Source organism: Carcharodon carcharias, chromosome 19, assembly GCF_017639515.1.
Source record: "Carcharodon carcharias isolate sCarCar2 chromosome 19, sCarCar2.pri, whole genome shotgun sequence".
NCBI classification, from domain to species: Eukaryota; Metazoa; Chordata; class Chondrichthyes; order Lamniformes; family Lamnidae; genus Carcharodon; species Carcharodon carcharias.
Window position 1 is genome coordinate 102,748,558 of NC_054485.1, and position 18,369 is coordinate 102,766,926.

Consider the following 18,369-nt stretch of genomic DNA (forward strand, 5'->3'; position numbering starts at 1 on the left):
AGGACACCAGGGATAATTCACCTGCTCTCCATGGAAATAATGCTATGAAATCTTTTACATCCACTCGAGCAGGGAGTTGGAGCCTTGGTGTAACGTTTTATCCCATTGCAGCACTCAAAGAGAGCAAGGGAGAAAAGTCTACCCAACTTCATCCCCAGCACGGGAGGAGGTAACACTTTAACTGAGAACCACTGAGAAACAACCTTCCCATTACTCGGAAACTCCATTAATGGGGAATGTCTGCACAGCACAACACAACCTCAGGTATGAGCCTCTCAGTGTTCTGAGCACACAGCAGCAGCCCCTCCCCTCCCACCCTCAAACATAGCTCTTCTTGTACAGCACTGTTTGCACAATTCCACTTACAGTTTTCACAGTAGCTGAGGGAAAATGCACTGTAAGTGCTGAGGCTCAGGTGTATGATTCAATTAGGGGCAGGATTGAGGGTCAGGGCTGGGTCTGTGGCTGATGAAGCGAAAGGGCCTGGAGTGCAGAGGTGGTCAGTCAGAGGCAGGGAGAGAGTCATTCAGAGGCAGAGAGAGGGTCAGACAGAGGCAGGAAAGGGAGAGGGGCAGTCTGAGGCAGAGAAAGGGTCAGACAGAGGCAGGGAGAGGGTCAGTCAGAGGCAGGGACAGGGTCAGTCAGAGGCAGGGACAGGGTCAGTCAGAGGCAGGGACAGGGTCAGTCAGAGGCAGGGACAGGGTCAGTCAGAGGCAGGCCAGGGTCAGACAGAGGCAGGGACAGGGTCAGACAGAGGCAGGGACAGGGTCAGTCAGAGGCAGGGACAGGGTCAGTCAGAGGCAGGGTCAGGGTCAGTCAGAGGCAGGGAGAGGGTCAGTCAGAGGCAGGGAGAGGGTCAGTCAGAGGCAGGGACAGGGTCAGTCAGAGGCAGGGAGAGGGTCAGTCAGAGGCAGGGAGAGGGTCAGTCAGAGGCAGGGAGAGGGTCAGTCAGAGGCAGGGAGAGGGTCAGTCAGAGGCAGGGAGAGGGTCAGTCAGAGGCAGGGAGAGGGTCAGTCAGAGGCAGGGAGAGGGTCAGTCAGAGGCAGGGAGAGGGTCAGTCAGAGGCAGGGAGAGGGTCAGTCAGAGGCAGGATCAAGAGCCAATAAAGGGGAATTGAGAACATACGAATTTGGAGCAGGAGTAGGCCACGCGGCCCCTCGAGCCTGCTCCGCCATTTAATAAGATCAGGGCTGATCTGATTTTAACCTCAACTCCACATTCCTGCCCACCCCCAGTAGCCTTTCACCCTTTTGCTTATCAAGAATCTATCTACATCTGTTTTAAAGATATTCAAACATTCAACAGGTCAGGAAGAGTGGGAGGAAATATGTTAACGCTAAAGGACGATAGCCTATGTGCAGAACTGGGAGTAGCAGGACACTGAATCACTTCAATTCCAAACTACTTCAAGCTGAAAATTCAAATCAGCGAAATAATGGAGGTAATTTTAACCACACTCACCCGATGAGAACAGGGCTGTCTTCTGGTCAGATGTCCACTTAATTCCCACCAGACCTTTAAGCTCATTAACACTAACTTTCCGCTGATTGGCATCTTCACCCACAAATCAGCTCAGTTGTAAAAATGGCTGTTCGATGGCCTGAATCACATGTCATTGAACATTCCTTCGCACTATACTTACTCACAGATGAAGGTCCCTTGTGGAATGTCCTGCAGCGCTCGCACTCCCCAGCCCATCTTCTCCGTCCGGTAGAGCTGTAAGCGAACTCTTCCCGGCAAAATTGAGAGAACAATCGAATCAGGCAACTGTTCAAAATCAGCACTAAATCTGTTGCCCCCTCTGTATCTTATGGGGAGGGGGGGACGTTGAGCTATTCTTTAGCAATGCACGAGATTCGGTCCAATAACAAGTCAAGGTCTCGCCCTCATTCTCTCCCTTCCACCACCCACCCCCCCCCCCCCCCCCCCCCCCCCCCCCCCCCCCCCCCCCCCCCCGCCCTCTCAATTCTCACTGGGGCACAGTCAGCAGAGGCACAACTCGGCATCTCTCACGCAAAGACTGGAGCGATGAGTGCCAGTCGGCTGCTCGACTGTGGAGGAGCTGCCGCTAGGGCCGATCCCCTCTGCAAACATTCAATTTGCAAAAAGAAAAGTGTGAGGAGGGTATATGGAGGGGTTGGGGGAAAAGAACTGGTGGGGGAGAGGGGGGCTGGGGAGGGGTATGCTGGACAGCGATCAGGAAGCAATATCACACCTGATTCCCTCCCCACTCCCCCACCGCTCCCCCTCCCCCACCACTTCCTCAGCCCACTGACATGCAGATCAAAGGCAACAGCTCCTATGGACAGGTCGGAACGGCAAACACTGGGTGCTGCAGAGAAACACGAAAGCCACGGGGAAGAGAGGAATGGGGCGGGGAGAATTCTCCAAAAAGGTTTATTGGAAAAGCGTTTAGCAAATACTGGGAGGAAATAAAAGGGGAAGATAATCCCTCCTGATCGGATTTGAGAAACGTTGAGAGGGGTTTCTCCACCACCACTCTCTCCCCTCCATTCAACAGGACACTCTGTCAGGGAGAGACAATTGGACTCAAAGGGGTGAGGAGTACAGTGGGAGATGGTTTAATCTGTATACTTCAGCCCTGCAGCAACCACCTCTTACTTGATTCCACTTTGTACCACACGGTTCTTGCACGACCGCCAACAGGAACAGGCCTGATTGCACTCGAAGATCAGAGGAGGCTCAATCTTGTTGAATTCTTGCAAAAGACGCCCATCCTGCCTCGCAAAAAGAGGGAAATGGTTAACACCGGGGTTCACTTTGTCATTATTTCACATGTTGCTCTGCGCTGTGACCATCGCAGTGACACATGACTGCAGGTCAGAATGCACCGCCATAGGATCATGGAATGGTTACAGCGCAGGAGGCCCTTCAGCCCGTTGAGTCCCTACCGGCTCTCTGCCACAGCTATTTAGCTGGTCCCACACCCAGACCCTTTCCCTGTAGCTCTGCATTTTGGTCCCTTCTGGTGCTTATCTAATCTCCTTTTTAAAGTCACGACTGAAATCTGCCTCCACCACACCCTCAGGACAGTGCATGCCCAGTACTAGCCACTGACTGCGTAAGAACATTTTTCCTCATGTCGCCACTGCTTCTCTTGCCAATCATCTTAAATCCTCTGGTTCTCCATCATTAATAAGGTCATAAGAAATGGGAGCAGGAGACGACCGTTCAGTCCCTTGAGCTTGCTGGGCCATTTAATAAGATCATGGCTGACCTGATTATGACCTTAGCTCCACTTTCCTGCCTGACTCCCCATAACCTGTGGCTCTCTTTTGGATCAAAAATCTGTCTAACTCAGCTTTGGCCGATTCATTGAAACAATCTTCACTGCTCTCTAGGTAAAAGGATTCCAAACTCCAATGACCCCTGCAATAAAGGCCAACCTTGCATTTGCCTTCCTAATTACTTACTGTACCTGCATGCTAACATTTTGTGATTCAAATCTTAGGACATTCATATCTCCCTGTGTCGCAGCATTCTGTAGTCTCTCTCCATTTAAATAATATTCTGCTTGTCTATTCTTCCTGCCAAAGTGGATACCTTACATTTTCCCATATTATACTCCATCTGCCAAATGTTTGCCCACTAACTTAACTCGCTATATCTCTTTGCAGACTTCATATCCTCCTCACAATTTGCTTCCCTGCCCACCTTTGCATCATTTGCAAATTTTGTTACAATTGGTCCATTCATCCAAGTCATCCGTATAGATCATAAATAGTTGAGGCCCCAGTACTGATCCCTGTGCCGCTTCACTTGTTACAGTTTTCAAACCAGAAAATGACCTATTTATCCCGGCTCTCTCTTTCCTGTTAGTTAGCCAAAACACAATTCGTGCTAACATATCACCCCCAACACCATGAGCTCTTATCTTGTGCGGTGGCATAGTGATATTGTCAATGGACGAGCATTCCAGAAACCCAGGGTAATGCTCTGGGGACCGGGGTTCGAATTCACCATGGCAGATGGTGAAATTTGAATTTAATGAAAAACTGGAATTAAAAGTCTGATGATGACCATAAAACCATTGCCGATTGTCGTAAAAACCCATCATGTTCACTAATGTCCCTTAGGAGAGTAAATCTGCTGTCCTTACCTGGTCTGGCCTATATGTGACTACAGACCCACAGCAATGTCATCTGAACAAGGGCAATTAGGGATGGGCAATAAATGCTGGCCTAGCCAGCGGTGCCCACATCATCTGAGCAAATAATGGAAATCCAAATGCACATCCACTGGTTCCCCATTATCCACCCTGCTTGTTACGTCCTCAAAGAACTCCAGTAAATTTGTCAAACACGATTTCCCTTTCACAAAACCATGCTGACTCTACCTGATTGTATTATGATTTTCTAAATTCCCTGCTACTACTTCCTTAATAATAGATACTGGTATTTTCCAATGATAAATATTACGTTAAGTGGCCTATGGTTTTCGGCTTTCTGTTTCCCTCCTTTCTTGAACTGAGGTGTTACATTTGCGATTTTCCAGTCACCTTTCCAGAATCTAGGGAATTTTGGAGGATTACAACCAATGCATCCACTATCTCTGCATCCACTTCTCTTAAGACCCTAGGATACAGGCCATCAGGTCCAGGGGGCTTGTCAGTTTTTAGCTCCATTAATTTTCCTGGTATCTTTTCTCTAGTAATTGTGATTAAGACCCTCCCTTCCATTTGCCTCTTGATTTTGTACTATTCTTGTAATGCATTTTTTGTCTCCTACTGTGAAAACAGTTTAAAACATATGTTCAAAGTCTCTGCCGTTTCCTTGTTTCCCGTTATTAATTCCCTAGTCTCACCCTCTAAGGGACCAGACTCACTGTCGCTACTCTTTCCTTTTTATATAGAAGCTCTCACAGTCTGTTTGTCTGCCACTGTTTCTTACTTTTAACCTATTCACCTTGTCCACTTTAGCCAACTCTGTCTTCATACTCTTGTAATTAGCTTTATTTAAATTTAAGGCACTAGTTTCAGACCTACATTCCTTACTCTCAAACTGAATGTGAAAAATGTTATGATTGCTCTTATCTAAAGGATCTTTACTATGAGGTCCTTAATTAAGCCCATCTCATTACACATTACCAAGTCTAAAATAGCCTGGTCCCTGGTTGTTTCCAGAGCATATTGTTCTAAGAAACTGTCCCTAATACTCTCTATGAACTCATCCTCTAAGCTACAATCTGATCTGTCCAATTCAATATGAAGATTAAAATCAACGACGATTATTTGCAGTACTTTTCTTACAAGTCCACATTATTGATTGGTTTATACTCTGTCCTACAGTGTATCTACTGTCGAGGGCGGGGGGTGCTTTAAATTGTTCCAATCAATGACTTCTTTCTTTGGCTACTTTTTATTTCCACCAAACTGATTCTACATCTTGATTCTCTGCACCAAGATCATCTCTCACTCCTGTAATGATTCATCCTTTATTAACAGAGCTACCCCACATCCTTTTACTTTCTCCCTGTCCTTTTGAAAAGTCAGACACCCTTAAAAATTCAGGTCCCAGTCATGGCCACTTTGCAAACATGTCTCTGTGATAGCAATGAACCTTACTCATTTATTTCTATTGTGCTTTCAATTCATCCATCTTGTTATGAATACTGTGTGCATTCAGATAAAGAACCTTTAATTCTGTCTTTTTTGCCATTTCTCCCTATTCTGACCTTATTTGTTTGTGCACTCTTATGTTTGCACATTCTGTCCCTTCCTGTCACACTCACATTACCCGTATTGCAACCTTGCACCATTGCATTGTCCTTTCTGTTTAACTTGCCCAATTTCCCTTCATGTGAACCCTCCTGCCCACTATTTAGTTTAAAACCCTCTCTAAAGCCATAGTTATACGATTTGTCAGGTCACTGGTCCCAGCACATTTCAGGTTAAGACTATCACAATGGTACAGCTCCCTCTTTCCCCAACATTGGTACCAGTGCCCCATGGATTGAAACCCGCTTCTCTCACACCAATCTTTGAGCCACACATTCAATTCTCTGATCTTATTCATCTTATGACAATTTGCTCATGGCTCAGGTTGGATTCCAGAGATTATTATCTTTGTGGTTCTGCTTTTTAATTTAGTCCCTGGTTGCTCATACCCACTCTGTAGAACCTCATTCTTAGTCTTACCTATGCTGTTGGCACCCACATAGACAACAATTGAATCCTTCCACTCTTACTCCAAATTCCTCTCCAGTGTCAAGGAGATGTCCTTAACTCTGGCTTCGAGTAGGCAACACAGCCTATGGGATTCACGCTCTCAGCTACAGAGAACAGTTTTTCTCAGAGGGTCTCTGTGGAATTCCTTGCCTAGCGAGTTGTGGAGGCTGGGTCATTGAATATATTCAAGGCTGTGTTAGACAGATTTTTGATTGACGAGGGAGTCAAGGATTATGGGTGAGCAGACAGGAAAGTGGAGTCGAGGCCACAGTCAGATCTTATTGAATGGTTGAGCAGGCTCGAGGAGGCGAATGGCCTACTCCTGCTCCTAATTCTTGAATCCCATATGCCCTTTTAACTGCTTTCTCAACCTGCCACTTTCAATGATTTGTGCACCTATACCTACTCCATTCCCTCTGCTCCTGCACCTACTTTAGAATTGTACCCTTTATTTTATATTATCTCTCCCTCTTCTTCCTACCAAAATGTATAAGTTCATCCTTCTCTCCATTAAATTTCATCTGCCCATTCCACCATCTTGTCAATGTTCTCTTGAAGTCTATCTCTCTCTTTCTCACGGTCATTTCCAAGTCTTGTGTCAGCCTTTTATAAAGGTAGACACATGAATTTAGAGGAGGATGGCAGGCAGAGAGCACTTACCTTGTCATACCAGCAGCGAATACTGAGCTGCCCACAGAGGCAGTTACTGGAGGAACAGTCATCCAAACAGGTACAGTGCTGCAGAGGAACCACGACACAGGTGAGAGAAACAGCAAAGACTTGCAGCTTTGACGCCACGCGGTGAGAAAGGTGGAAATCTGAAACCAAAACTAAAAATGCTGCAAATGCACAGGTGAGACAGGGTTGAGAACAGGAAGGTTAATTCATATTTCATCAAACTGAGAAACAAGTTCCAACATCTGAAGCATTACTCCACTCTCAACCTGGATGGACTGGAGGTGCTGGGACTGTCCTCCTTAGAACAGGCAAGGTTAAGAGGAGATTTGATAGAAGTGGTCAAAATCATGAGGGGTTTTGACAGAGCAAGTATGGAGGAACAGCTTCCAGAGGCAGGAGGGATGGTAACCAGAGGACACAGATTTGAGGTGATTGATAAAAAAGGTGAGAAGAGAATTATTTTTCACACAGCTAGCTATGGTGATCTTGAATGCGCTGCCTGATAAGGCAATGGAAGCAGATTCAAAAATAGTTTTCAAAAGGGGATTAGCACTGGAGGGAGTGCAGTGCCGATTTACTAAAATGATACCTGGACTTCCAAGTTTTAGACTACGAGGAGTGTTTGAACAAACTCAGGCATTTAGAAGGTTAAGGGGTGACTCGATCTAAGTTTTCAAGATATTAAGAGGTACAGATAAGGTAGATAGAGAAAAAGTATTTTTAATAGTTTGGGGAAGTCTGGGATTAGGGGGGCATCATACAAAAATTAGAGGAGGGCCTTCAGGAGTGAAATTAAGAAATTCTTCAATGAGCAAAGGGTGGTAAGTTTGAAACTCTTCCTACAAGTGGCAACCGATGCGAGATTGATTGTTATTTTTAAATCTGACATTGATTTGATTTTTGCTAACCAAAGGTATGGGGCAAAAGTGGGTGAATGGACTTAGGCTGCAGATCAGCCATGAGGCGAAATGGCCTCCTCCTGTTCCAAATGGGATAAACAGTTGAAAAGAAAAATTTGCAAGGTTGCGGGGAAAGAGCGGGGCAGTGGGATTAGCTGGAGAACTGTATCACAGAGCTGTTACAGGCACGATGGGACAAATGGCCTCCTCCTGTACTGTGGCGTTCTACGATAGATTTTTAAAAATATATATTTATATATATGTGCGTATGTGGGACAAAATTGGACGGGGGCTTCGGAGACTTGCTCCACGCAGCCATTTAGTGGTCACAGCCCACCCACTGTGACATTTGACATCATAAAATGAACTGGAGAGCACTGACGTGGCAATATGCAAGCTGGTAAAGGTCAACACACAAAGTGTGACCGAAAATTGAGGGGAGGGTCGGGGAAGGGAAGCAAGGTTTGTTGGCTAGGAAATGTGCACCAATAGCTTTTTTAATAATAGGCAGAACGGGAATAGTACAATTTCGTGAAGGATTAGGAAATAAAAAATGAAACCTATTTCAAAGGAAATGTACAAGCGCAGGAGAGACACAGAAGCAGGATGAGTGACAGCATTTTCAATGTCATCAGCATGTTGCTCACGATAGCACCTTGCCCACCTTGCCCCCACCCCCCCTCTCCCCCGCCCCCACCCCCGGCCGCCAAATGACCAACAGCATTCTTAATGTGGTCAAACGTTCCAATGCGCCTCACTGGGGGCATAGATTTGACACTGAGCCACAGGAGGAGACAACCCTCAGGTCGCCAAAACATTGGTCAGAGAGTTTTTAAGGACCGTCTCAAAGGAGGAGAGGTTGAGCGGAGGACTGGTTTCAGGAGGGTAATTCCAGACCTTCGGGGCAGGGGCAGCTGAAGGCACGACCACCAACGATGGAATGATTAAAAGCGGGGAGCAGCAAGAGGCCAGAATTGGAGGAGCTGGTCGTAGGGTTTGGAGGAAGTTACACAGGTAGGGAGGAGGTGAAGCCATGGAGGGATTTGAATGTGAAGTGTTCAGGGAGCAGGGGACGGCGTAGGTGATGGCTGAACGGGACTTGGCGCAAATTAGGGTCCAGGCAGCTGTTTGTGGGAGGGTGGGAGACTAGTAGGGAGTTTGAGACTAAGGACCCCTCCCCAGGTTTGTTGAGTGCAAGTACCTGAAGGTGTGTGATGTTTCGGTCGATGTTCATCGTGGACGTCTCACAGTTCTCAGAGATGTATTTGTAATCCTCCGGGGAGGTTTCGGCGTCCACTGCATTCACACATGGTATTGGGACATTTTCGTAACCTCTGGCAATGTCCCTGAAAAAGACCCCGATAGAGTCAGCTCTAGCTCTGTCATGGCGTGAACAGAGACTCAGACAAATTGTGTGCGTTTCCCTCACTTCTCAATCCAAATACTGCACCCTCTCCGTCTGGTATTTAGCACATTGCTCTTGTGGAAGATTTCCGTGCACAAATTGGCTGCTGTGCTAACTACATTGTAACAGTCACGGCATTTCATTGAAGGCGCTATAGAAATGCACGTTTCTTGCTGCACTCCTGAGATTAGTTAATGAAAACTGCTGACTGAACAAAGAGGGGGCTGGGTAAGGGGAGAGGAAAGGAGACGGGACGAGGCCGGGGAGAGAGGACGAAGCTGGGGAGGGGGAATGAGGTGGGGGCCTGGGCGAAAGGGTCCCTGGGTGGAGAGGGGGGCTGGGCAGAGAGGGGGGCTGGGCAGAAAGTGGGGGGGTGGGCGGAGAGTGGGGGGGGTGCTGTGCAGAGAGGGGGGGGGCGTGCTGCGCAGCGGGGGGGGGGGGGGGGGGGGTGGGCCGGGCGGAGGGGGCCGGGCGGAAAGTGGGGGGCCAGGTGGAGAGGGGGGTCCGGGCAGAGAGGGGGTGGGCGGGCGGAGGGGGGGGGGGGGGTGGGGCAGGGAGGGGGGGCCTGGGCGTAGGGGGGGGGGACGGGTGGAGGGGGCTGGGCAGAGTGGGGGCGGGTGTAGAGGGGGGGCTGGGTGGAGAGGGGGGCCAGGTGGAGTGGGGGGGGGGCCTGGCGGAGAGGGGGTTCCTGGTGGAGAGGGGGGGGCCTGGTGGAGAGGGGGGGCTGGGCGGATAGTGGGGGCCGGGCGGAGAGGGGAGGGGGGGGCAGAGAGGTGGGGGGGGGGGGGGGCCCGCGCAGAGAGAGGGGGGGTCGGGCGGAGAGGGGATGGGGGGGCGGAGAGGTGGGGCTGGGCGTAGAGGGGAGCCCGGGCAGAGAGGGGAGGCCAGGCGGAGAGAGTGGGCCGGGCGGAGAGGGGAGGCTGGGCGAAGAGGGGAGGCTGGGCGAAGAGGGGGGGCCGGGTGTAGAGGGGAGGCCGGGCGTAGAGGGGAGGCCGGGCGTAGAGGGGAGGCCGGGCGTAGAGGGGAGGCCGGGCGTAGAGGGGAGGCCGGGCGTAGAGGGGAGGCCGGGCGTAGAGGGGAGGCCGGGCGTAGAGGGGAGGCCGGGCGTAGAGGGGAGGCCGGGCGTAGAGGGGAGGCCGGGCGTAGAGGGGGTGCCGGGTGGAGAGGGGGTGCCGGGTGGAGAGGGGGGGGCCGGGTGGAGAGGGGGGGGCCGGGTGGAGAGGGTGGGGGGGGCCGGGTGGAGAGGGGAGGCCGGGCATAGAGGGGTTGCCGGGCAGCGAGAGGGTTGAGGAATGGTGTCCTACTGTGCTGTAAGCTTCTCTGATTCTACGCAATCACCCCTTAACCTTCTATATATCCAGGGAAACACAAGGTCAGTTTCTGTAATTCTCATAATCGAACCTCTGGACCTCTGGTGAATCTGTCGCTCTCCTTCCAAGGTCAATATGTCCTTTCCTAGGTGTGGTGCCCAGAACTATACTCTGTGCTCCTGGTGTGGATCAAACAGCGTTTTGTACAGCTGCTGTAAAACAACCTCCTCTTTATATTCTATTATTCTAGTTAATGAGGCTGACATTACATTAGCCTTTCTGTTTATTTTTGTACCTGACCAATTTAGTGACTTTGGTGCACAAACCCCTCAATCTCTTTGGGCCTCTGCTGTCACTAGCTTTTCATCATTTAAACAATACTCGGATCCATTGTTTTTTGGTCCAGCATGGATGACCTCACACTTAGCTGTGCTGAACTCTAACTACTGTGGTTCTGCCCATTCATTTACTCCATCAATGCCTGGTTGTGATTTTCAGCTCCTGTGTCTGCTACCTAATGTGCTGATCCTTGCGTCCCAGACAAAGGATAATCTAACCACAGCTATGGGGGCAGGTCCAACGTTTTGTCTGAGGACTTGTCTGGCCTCTGCATGGGGACTGCTCACAATGGGATGGGTTGGGAAACCGGTTCGGGCAGTTTTAATCCGGCTCCTGTGGGCATTGTGCCCAGGAGTACAGGCAGCACTGTACAGAAAACCATACGAAGCAACCTTCCAGGCGGCTGCTGCTGGCAATGGAAATACCACAAGTATCGGCTGGTGGCTGACTGCTGGCACTTTCGCTGCCCAGGTAGAAAACTGAGGGTTCAAATCCCACTCGAAATTCCAGCACGAAATCTCGGCTGATAATCCCAGTGCGGTACCGAAGGGAGTGCTACACTGTCATTAGAGTGCCACATTCAGGTGGGACAAAAGATCCCACGGCAACACTTTGAAGAGCAGGGCGTTATCCCCTCCTGTGCCTTGGCCCAATATTTAGCTCCCAACCAATGTCTAAGACAGATTATCACATTGCTGTTTGTGGGAGCTTGCTGTGTGCAAATTAACTGCTGTGTTTCTGTATTTCAACAGCGACTACACTTCAAAAAGTGCTTCATCGACCGTAAAGCACTTTGAGGCACCTCATGGTTGCGATATAAATCAAAGTTCTTTCTTTCTTAATTTGCAAAATATTAAAGGAGGAATGGGAATGAATGAAATGTCAGACTGGATCGTGCCAAGGTTAGAGTTAAGAAACATCATAAGGCAGAGTAGAAGGAGTCTGCACCAACATACAAGAGTGTTCTTAATAACCGTGCTCTTTTCAGAGCAAATGGCTTTCACAAATTCCTGTACCAAGGCCAGTCTCCTGTTCCTATCCAGTAATACCACATTACAAGATGACATTTAGCCCAGCTAGTCTCCACATCTACAAATATTCATTCCCTTCGCCACCGACGCACCAGTAGCAGCAGTGTGTATCATCTACAAGATGCACTGCAGGAACTCACCAAGGCTTCTTAGACAGCACTTTCCAAACCTAGAACCGCTAACATCTAGAAGGACAAGGGCAGCAAATACATGGGAACACCACCACCTGGAAGTTTAAAAATTTTAAAAATTCACTGAATGCGAGCATCGCTGGTAAGTTGTTGCCCATCCCTAATTGCCCTTGAGAAGATATTGGTGAGCTGCCTTCTTGAATTGCTGCAGTCCATGTGGTGTAGGTACACCGACAGTGCTGTTCGGGAGTGAGTTTTTAGGGTTTTGACCCAGCGACAGTGAAGGAACGGCGATATATTTTCAAGTCAGGATGGTGAGTGACTTGGAGGGAAACTTCCGGGTGGCGGTGTTCCCATGTATTTGCTGCCCTTGTCCTTCTAGATGTTAGTGGTTCTAGGTTTGAAAAGTGCTGTCTAAGAAGCCTTGGTGAGTTCCTGCAGTGCATCTTGTAGATGATACACACTGCTGCTACTGTGCGTCGGTGACGAAGGGAGTGAATATTTGTGGATGTGGTGCCAATCAAGTGGGCTGCTTTGTCCTGGATTGCGTTCAGCTTTTTGAGTGTTGTGGGAGATGCACTCATCCAGGCAAGTGGGGAGTATTCCATTACACTCCTGACTTGTGCCTTGTTGATGGTGGACAGGCTTTGGGAGTCAGGAGGTGAGTTACTCTCTGCAGGTTTCCTAGCCTCTGACCTGCTCTTGTAGCCACAGTATTTATTTGATGGGGTTTCAGCGATGGTAATGCCATTGAATGTCAAGGGGGGATGGTTAGATGCTCTCTTGTTGGAGATGGTCATTGTCTGGCATTTATGTGACATTAATGTTACTTGCCACTTATCAGCCCAAACCTGAAGGTTGTCCCGGTCTTGCTGCATGTGGACACGGACTGCTTCAGTTTCTGAGGATATGCAAATAGTATTGAACATAATCATCAGAGAACACCCCCACTTTTGATCTTATGATGAAGTGAAGGTCATTGATGAAGCACTGAAGATGGTTGGACCTAGGACACCACCCTAGAGATCTCCTGCAGCCATATACTGTGGCTGAGATGATTGACCTCCAACAACCATCCTCCTTTGTGCTCGGTATGAATCCAAGTTTTCCCCCCGATTCTCATTGACTTCAGTTTTGCTAGAGTTCCTTGATGCCACACATGGTCAAATTCTGCCCTCATGTCAAGGGCAGTCACCCTCACTTCACCTCTGGAATTCAACTCTCTTGTTCTTGTTTGGACCAAATTGTAATAAGGTCTGGAGTTGAGTGGCCCTGGCGAAACCCAAACTGAGCATCAGCGAGCAATTTATTAAGACAGAGATCAATAGATTTTTGGATACTAAGGGAATCAAAGGATACAGGGATATTGCTGAAAAGGGAGGCATGTTGCTGTTGCACTCATCAGGACAAATGCTACAATTCCAAATTGCAAACGATCACAACAGTTCCTACTACAGAGAAAAGGATGCTGACTGATTGGCAAGTTGGCTCTGATATGACGAGGCATTGCCATGGAGAAAGCAGTAGGGGAACTCCCAAGCTCCTGTGTAGTTCAAAAAAGGCACAAAATTCGAACATGTCCCTTTTGTTTGTAGAGAACTTGGGAGCTTAGGAGCCTATAGTCCCCCTGTCGTTTTCTCCATGGCAATGCCTCAGCCAGTCAGATTCAGTATAAATTGATGTGATCATTTCAAATTTGGCATTCGTGCATTTGTCCTGATGTGTGAGAAACGAAAAGTTTCAGCAACATGCCTCTCTTTTCAGCAATTTTCAAGTTCTGTACTACCAAGTAACTGTTTGGAAAGGTGGAGCTGAGGTAGATCAGCCATGATCTTAGTGAATAGAAGCAGGCTCAAAGGCTCCTATTTCTTATGTCGTTAACTTGTGCTCCAGAATTGGCCGTGTCCCTAGCCAAGCTGTCCCATTACAGCCACAACATTGGCATCTACCCTACAATGTGAAGGATTGCCCAGATATGTCCTATCCACAAAAAACAGGAAAAATCCAACCCAGCTAATTACCGTCCCATAAGCCAACTCTCAATCATTAGTGGATGGATCATCCACTTGGCACTTCTGGCTGAAAATGGTTGCATTCTTGGTCCAAATCACTGATGTGAATTATAATCAACAGCAGTCCCAACACTAAGCCTGCAGAATACAGGTTTCTATCTTCCTCCAACTGGAGTAACTAGCCTTTAACATTATTCACCGCTTTCTATATCTTTTTTCTAGCCAACCTGCTACTATCCATATATGTCTCCAGAGCTCCACAATTTGTTATAAGCCTAGCGTGGCACCTTATCAAAGGAAAGCCTTTTTGTATCTACTGTGCAGGAACACTGTGCCTTTCCCCCTAGTCTGCAAGGCCTGAAGTTTTAGCCCAGAAACGTGCTTACCTGCTGACGATCTTCTCTGTGCGAACTGCTCGGTTCATGATGCCTTGCTTCAGCCTCTTGTTGAGCTGGAGGGCAAACCAAACCTGGGAGTTCATGACACAGCAATCCAGCGGGCTGTCCCCCTCGCGATTCTTCACCTCGATGTCCGCTCCGCGGGACAGGAACAGTCTGCAACATGAGAACTCAGTGAGCAAGCGCCTCACAATCCCTTCTTGCCCGACACTTACCTGGCTCATGAGAGGAGGAGGAGGAGGAGGCCATTCAGCGCCTCGAGCCTGTTCCAACATTCAGTTAGGTTATGGCTTATGTCTAAGTTAACTCCATTTACCAGCCTTGGCTTCACATCTTTTAATTACACTTCCTGAACAAAAAAATTATCAATCTCAGATGTGAAATTTTTACTTGACCACCTCCCCCCCCCCCCCCAAAAGCCTCAGCAGCTTTTTTTGGACAAGAGAGTTCCAGATTTCCACTACCCTTTGCATGAAAAAGTGCTCCCTGACATCACCCCTACAAGCAGGCTCTAATTTTAAGGTTAAACACGTGTCTGGACTCCCCTGACCAGAGGAAATTGTTTCACCCTAACCACCCTATCAAATCCTTTAACCATCTTAAACATCTCAATTATATTTTGTATGTGTGCATGTGCAATTGTATGCTTTTATTTATTTGTTCATGGGATTTGGGTGTCGCTAGCTAGGCCAACGTTTATTGCCAATCCCTAATTGCCCCAGGGAAGGTTGGTGGTGGTGAGCTGCCTTCTTGAACCGCTGCAGTCCGTGTGGCGTAGGTACACCCACAGTGCTGTTAGGAAGGGAGATCCAGGGTTTTGGCTCAGCCACAGTGAAGGAACGGCGATATATTTCCAAGTCAGGATGGTGGTTGGCTTGGAGGGGAACTTCCAGGTGGTGATGCTGCTATGCATCTGCTGCTCTTGTCTTCTAGGTGGTAGTGGCTGTGGGTTTGGAAGGTGCTGTCAAATGGGCGTTGGTTAATTCTGCAGCACATCTTTTAGATGGTATGCACTGCTGCTACTGTTCGTCAGTGGTGGAGGGAGTGAATGTTTGCCAATCCAGTGGGCTGCTTTGTCCTGGATGTTGTCGAGCTTCTTGAATGTTTTTGGAGCTGCACTCATCCAGGCAAGTGGAGATTATTCCATCACACTCCTGACTTGTGCCTTGTAGATGGTGGGCAGGCTTTGGGATTCAGGAGATGAGTCACTCGCCACAGAATTCCTGAGCATACTATTGCAGCCACAGTATTTATATGGCTGGTCCAGTTCAGTTTCTGTTAAGAGCGGGTGTGTGCACATGCCAAATACAGGCTTCTCATCTGGACTGATGTCATGTCCAATTTTTTTTTGTACAGATAAATAACAATGACCTCTACTGGCAAAATTCAGAATTGCAGCAGTGCAGTTTCTGACAAATTAATTTTACCCCAATTTTGGTCTTTCTCCCGTCTCTCTAGGATGCTGAACAAAATTTACAAACCAAACCCCTTTCTAGAACTAAACAAAATGGAACTTGCATCTTAAGCTGCTTGATTTGCACCCCATCCGACACTTTAATCATTCACTCCTTCCACCACCTGCACAGTAGCAGCAGTGTGCGCCATCTACAACATGCACTGCAGCAACTCACCAAGGCTCCTAAGACAGCACCTTCCAAAGCCATAACTGCTACTATCTAGAAGGAAAAGGGCAGCAGATGCATGGGAACACCACCACCTGCAAGTTCCCCTCCAAGTCACACAACATTCTGACTTGGAAATATATCGCCGTTCCTTCACTGTTGCTGGATCAAAATCCTGGAACTCCCTCCCTAACAGCACTGTGGGTGTACCTACACCACATGGACTGCAGCGGTTCAGGAAGGCAGCTCACCACCACCTTCTCAAGGGCAACTAGGGATGGGCAACAAATGCTGGCCCAGCCAGTGACACTCAATCCCATGAAAAACTATAAAAAAATTAAGCTTCTTGAAGCATTAAAAGGCCAAATCAGCAAATACCTTTGATAAATAGGCGAATAAGGATGAAAAACAATTCTGTTTTTAAAAAGTTTCCAATTCTCCCAGGCAAGTATAAAAATTTAAGGATGGGGTGTCAGTTTTGGGTCCAGTCACCCTGAGCTGGCCCGCCTCAATTGTGTCTCCAGCTGCGCACTACACGGCTGAATCCTAAAGCACCCGCCCCCACGTTGGCCAATCACGTCACTCTATTAACTACAGCTTGTATTTATATAGCGCCTTTGGTGTAGTAAAAATGTCCCGAGGTGCTTCACAGGAGTGATTATCAAACAAAATTTGACACTGAACCGCATAGGGAGATTGTAGGTTTGAGGTGGAGTGTGTTCTGAAGAAATCACATGGATTCGAAACGTTAACTCGTTTTCTCTCTCTACAGGCATTGCCAGACCTGCTGAGTTTTTCCCATCATTTTTTGCTTTTGATTAGGGGAAGTCGTAGGCCAGGTGAACAAAAGCTTGATTTTTAAGGAGCATCTTCAAGGAGGAAAGGGAGGTGGAGAGGTTTAGGGAGGGAATTCCAGAGCTTAGGGCCCAGGTGGCTGAAAGCATTGCCACCAATCACAGAGCAATTAAAATCAAGGATGCACAGGAGGCCATAATTAGATGAGTACAGATATCTTGCATGGTTGTAGGGCTGGAGGAGAAGGCGTGAAGGGGTTTGAAAACAAGGATGAGAATTTTAAAATTGAGATGTTGCTGAACCAGGAGCCAATGTAGGCCAGTGTGTACAGGGTTGATGAATGAATGGGATTTGATGCGAGTTAAGACATGGCCAGTAGAGCTTTGGACGGATTACAGTGGGAGGCTGGAATTGCTAGATCAAGGTCAGAATTGCTGCAGGACAGCAAGCTTAGAGAGGGGCAACAAGCGTGACATTGCCACTGACACTCACATCTCAAGAACAAACATACATTTCAAAGCAGGCGGATACGTACATGACACAGTCGTAGAAGTTCTCGCGAGCTGCGATGTGTAGTGGGGTGTCTCCGTGCATATTCACCGCGTGTAGATCGCACCTGGCGTTAAGAAGCACCTCGGCGATGTCGGAGGAGCCAGCGAAGGCTGCCCAGTGTAAACAGATGTTCTCCTCCTATCCAGGGAGGGGCAACACAGCGCGGTTATACACAGGGCAAAGGTCGGGTGTGGGCAAAGGTCAGACTTAGGCAAAGGGGACGGAGAGTAGTTGTTTGAGGGAGTTTAGTCATGGATTACATAGAAACTTCACCGCACAGACACAGGTAATTTGGCCCAACCAGTTTACCATTCCTAATACAAAAGTGGTCAGGCAGAGACGCAACTTTAAAAAAAGTTAGATTATAGATAGATGTGGTTTTGTACAACATACTTTGAAGTCATTAAGTAAAACAATAATCTCATGAAAAGGTGATAAATAAGGAGCTTTTGCACCACAAGTTTCTACTTTTAAACCTCATGGGCCTCTTGTGTGTACTCTGCCTACATATATTTGTTCAGCAGTTGAGTGTAGAGGACTTGTGTTGCCTGGTCTGTACTACTGACACTCCCAGACAGAGAGATCCAGTCTAGATCCAGGATTGGATTCAGCAGGAGATGTCTCCCCACTGCCGACTTCCTGAAAGCAATGCAGCCGAGTTCAGAGACTCATTGGTGTGTGTGCATGTCTGGGGCAGGGGGCTGGCCCTCTTCTGCTGCACACTGATCGAGCACAGTGCACCTGACAACAGGCTGACTGCTGCGGGAAACCCATGAGATGGGGCAGAAAGCCAATTTTCCACACACCCCCACCGTTTATTCACCATGGACTTCGATAAGGAGTAAGATCAGGGCAATCTGTAAAACCAGCATCGCAACCGATTCCCTCAGTTTCGCCGACGGGAGGGTTCAAGTAAAATCAAGCCTCACGACTGCAATGACGAGCATTGAAACCCGCCTCTCCCTCGACCTCAGCCATTACCAGTGTTGCAGCTTCACTTTGGTGACTCT

At 48.3% G+C, this 18,369-nt stretch overlaps 1 protein-coding gene across 6 annotated transcripts in view; it reads right to left on the reverse strand.

The window, feature by feature from the left end:
- Nucleotides 1-18,369, reverse strand: part of ehmt2 (euchromatic histone-lysine N-methyltransferase 2) — an 87,163-nt gene that overhangs the window by 8,666 nt on the left and 60,128 nt on the right. For all 6 annotated transcript variants that reach the window (XM_041213557.1, XM_041213554.1, XM_041213556.1 and 3 more), the window contains 6 exons: nucleotides 17,343-17,497; nucleotides 14,379-14,546; nucleotides 8,966-9,110; nucleotides 6,848-6,925; nucleotides 2,623-2,738; nucleotides 1,643-1,729 (listed from right to left, as the gene is read on the reverse strand). In XM_041213557.1, the coding sequence (XP_041069491.1) occupies nucleotides 1,643-1,729; nucleotides 2,623-2,738; nucleotides 6,848-6,925; nucleotides 8,966-9,110; nucleotides 14,379-14,546; nucleotides 17,343-17,497 (749 nt within the window). The remainder of the gene's footprint in view (nucleotides 1-1,642; nucleotides 1,730-2,622; nucleotides 2,739-6,847; nucleotides 6,926-8,965; nucleotides 9,111-14,378; nucleotides 14,547-17,342; nucleotides 17,498-18,369) is intronic.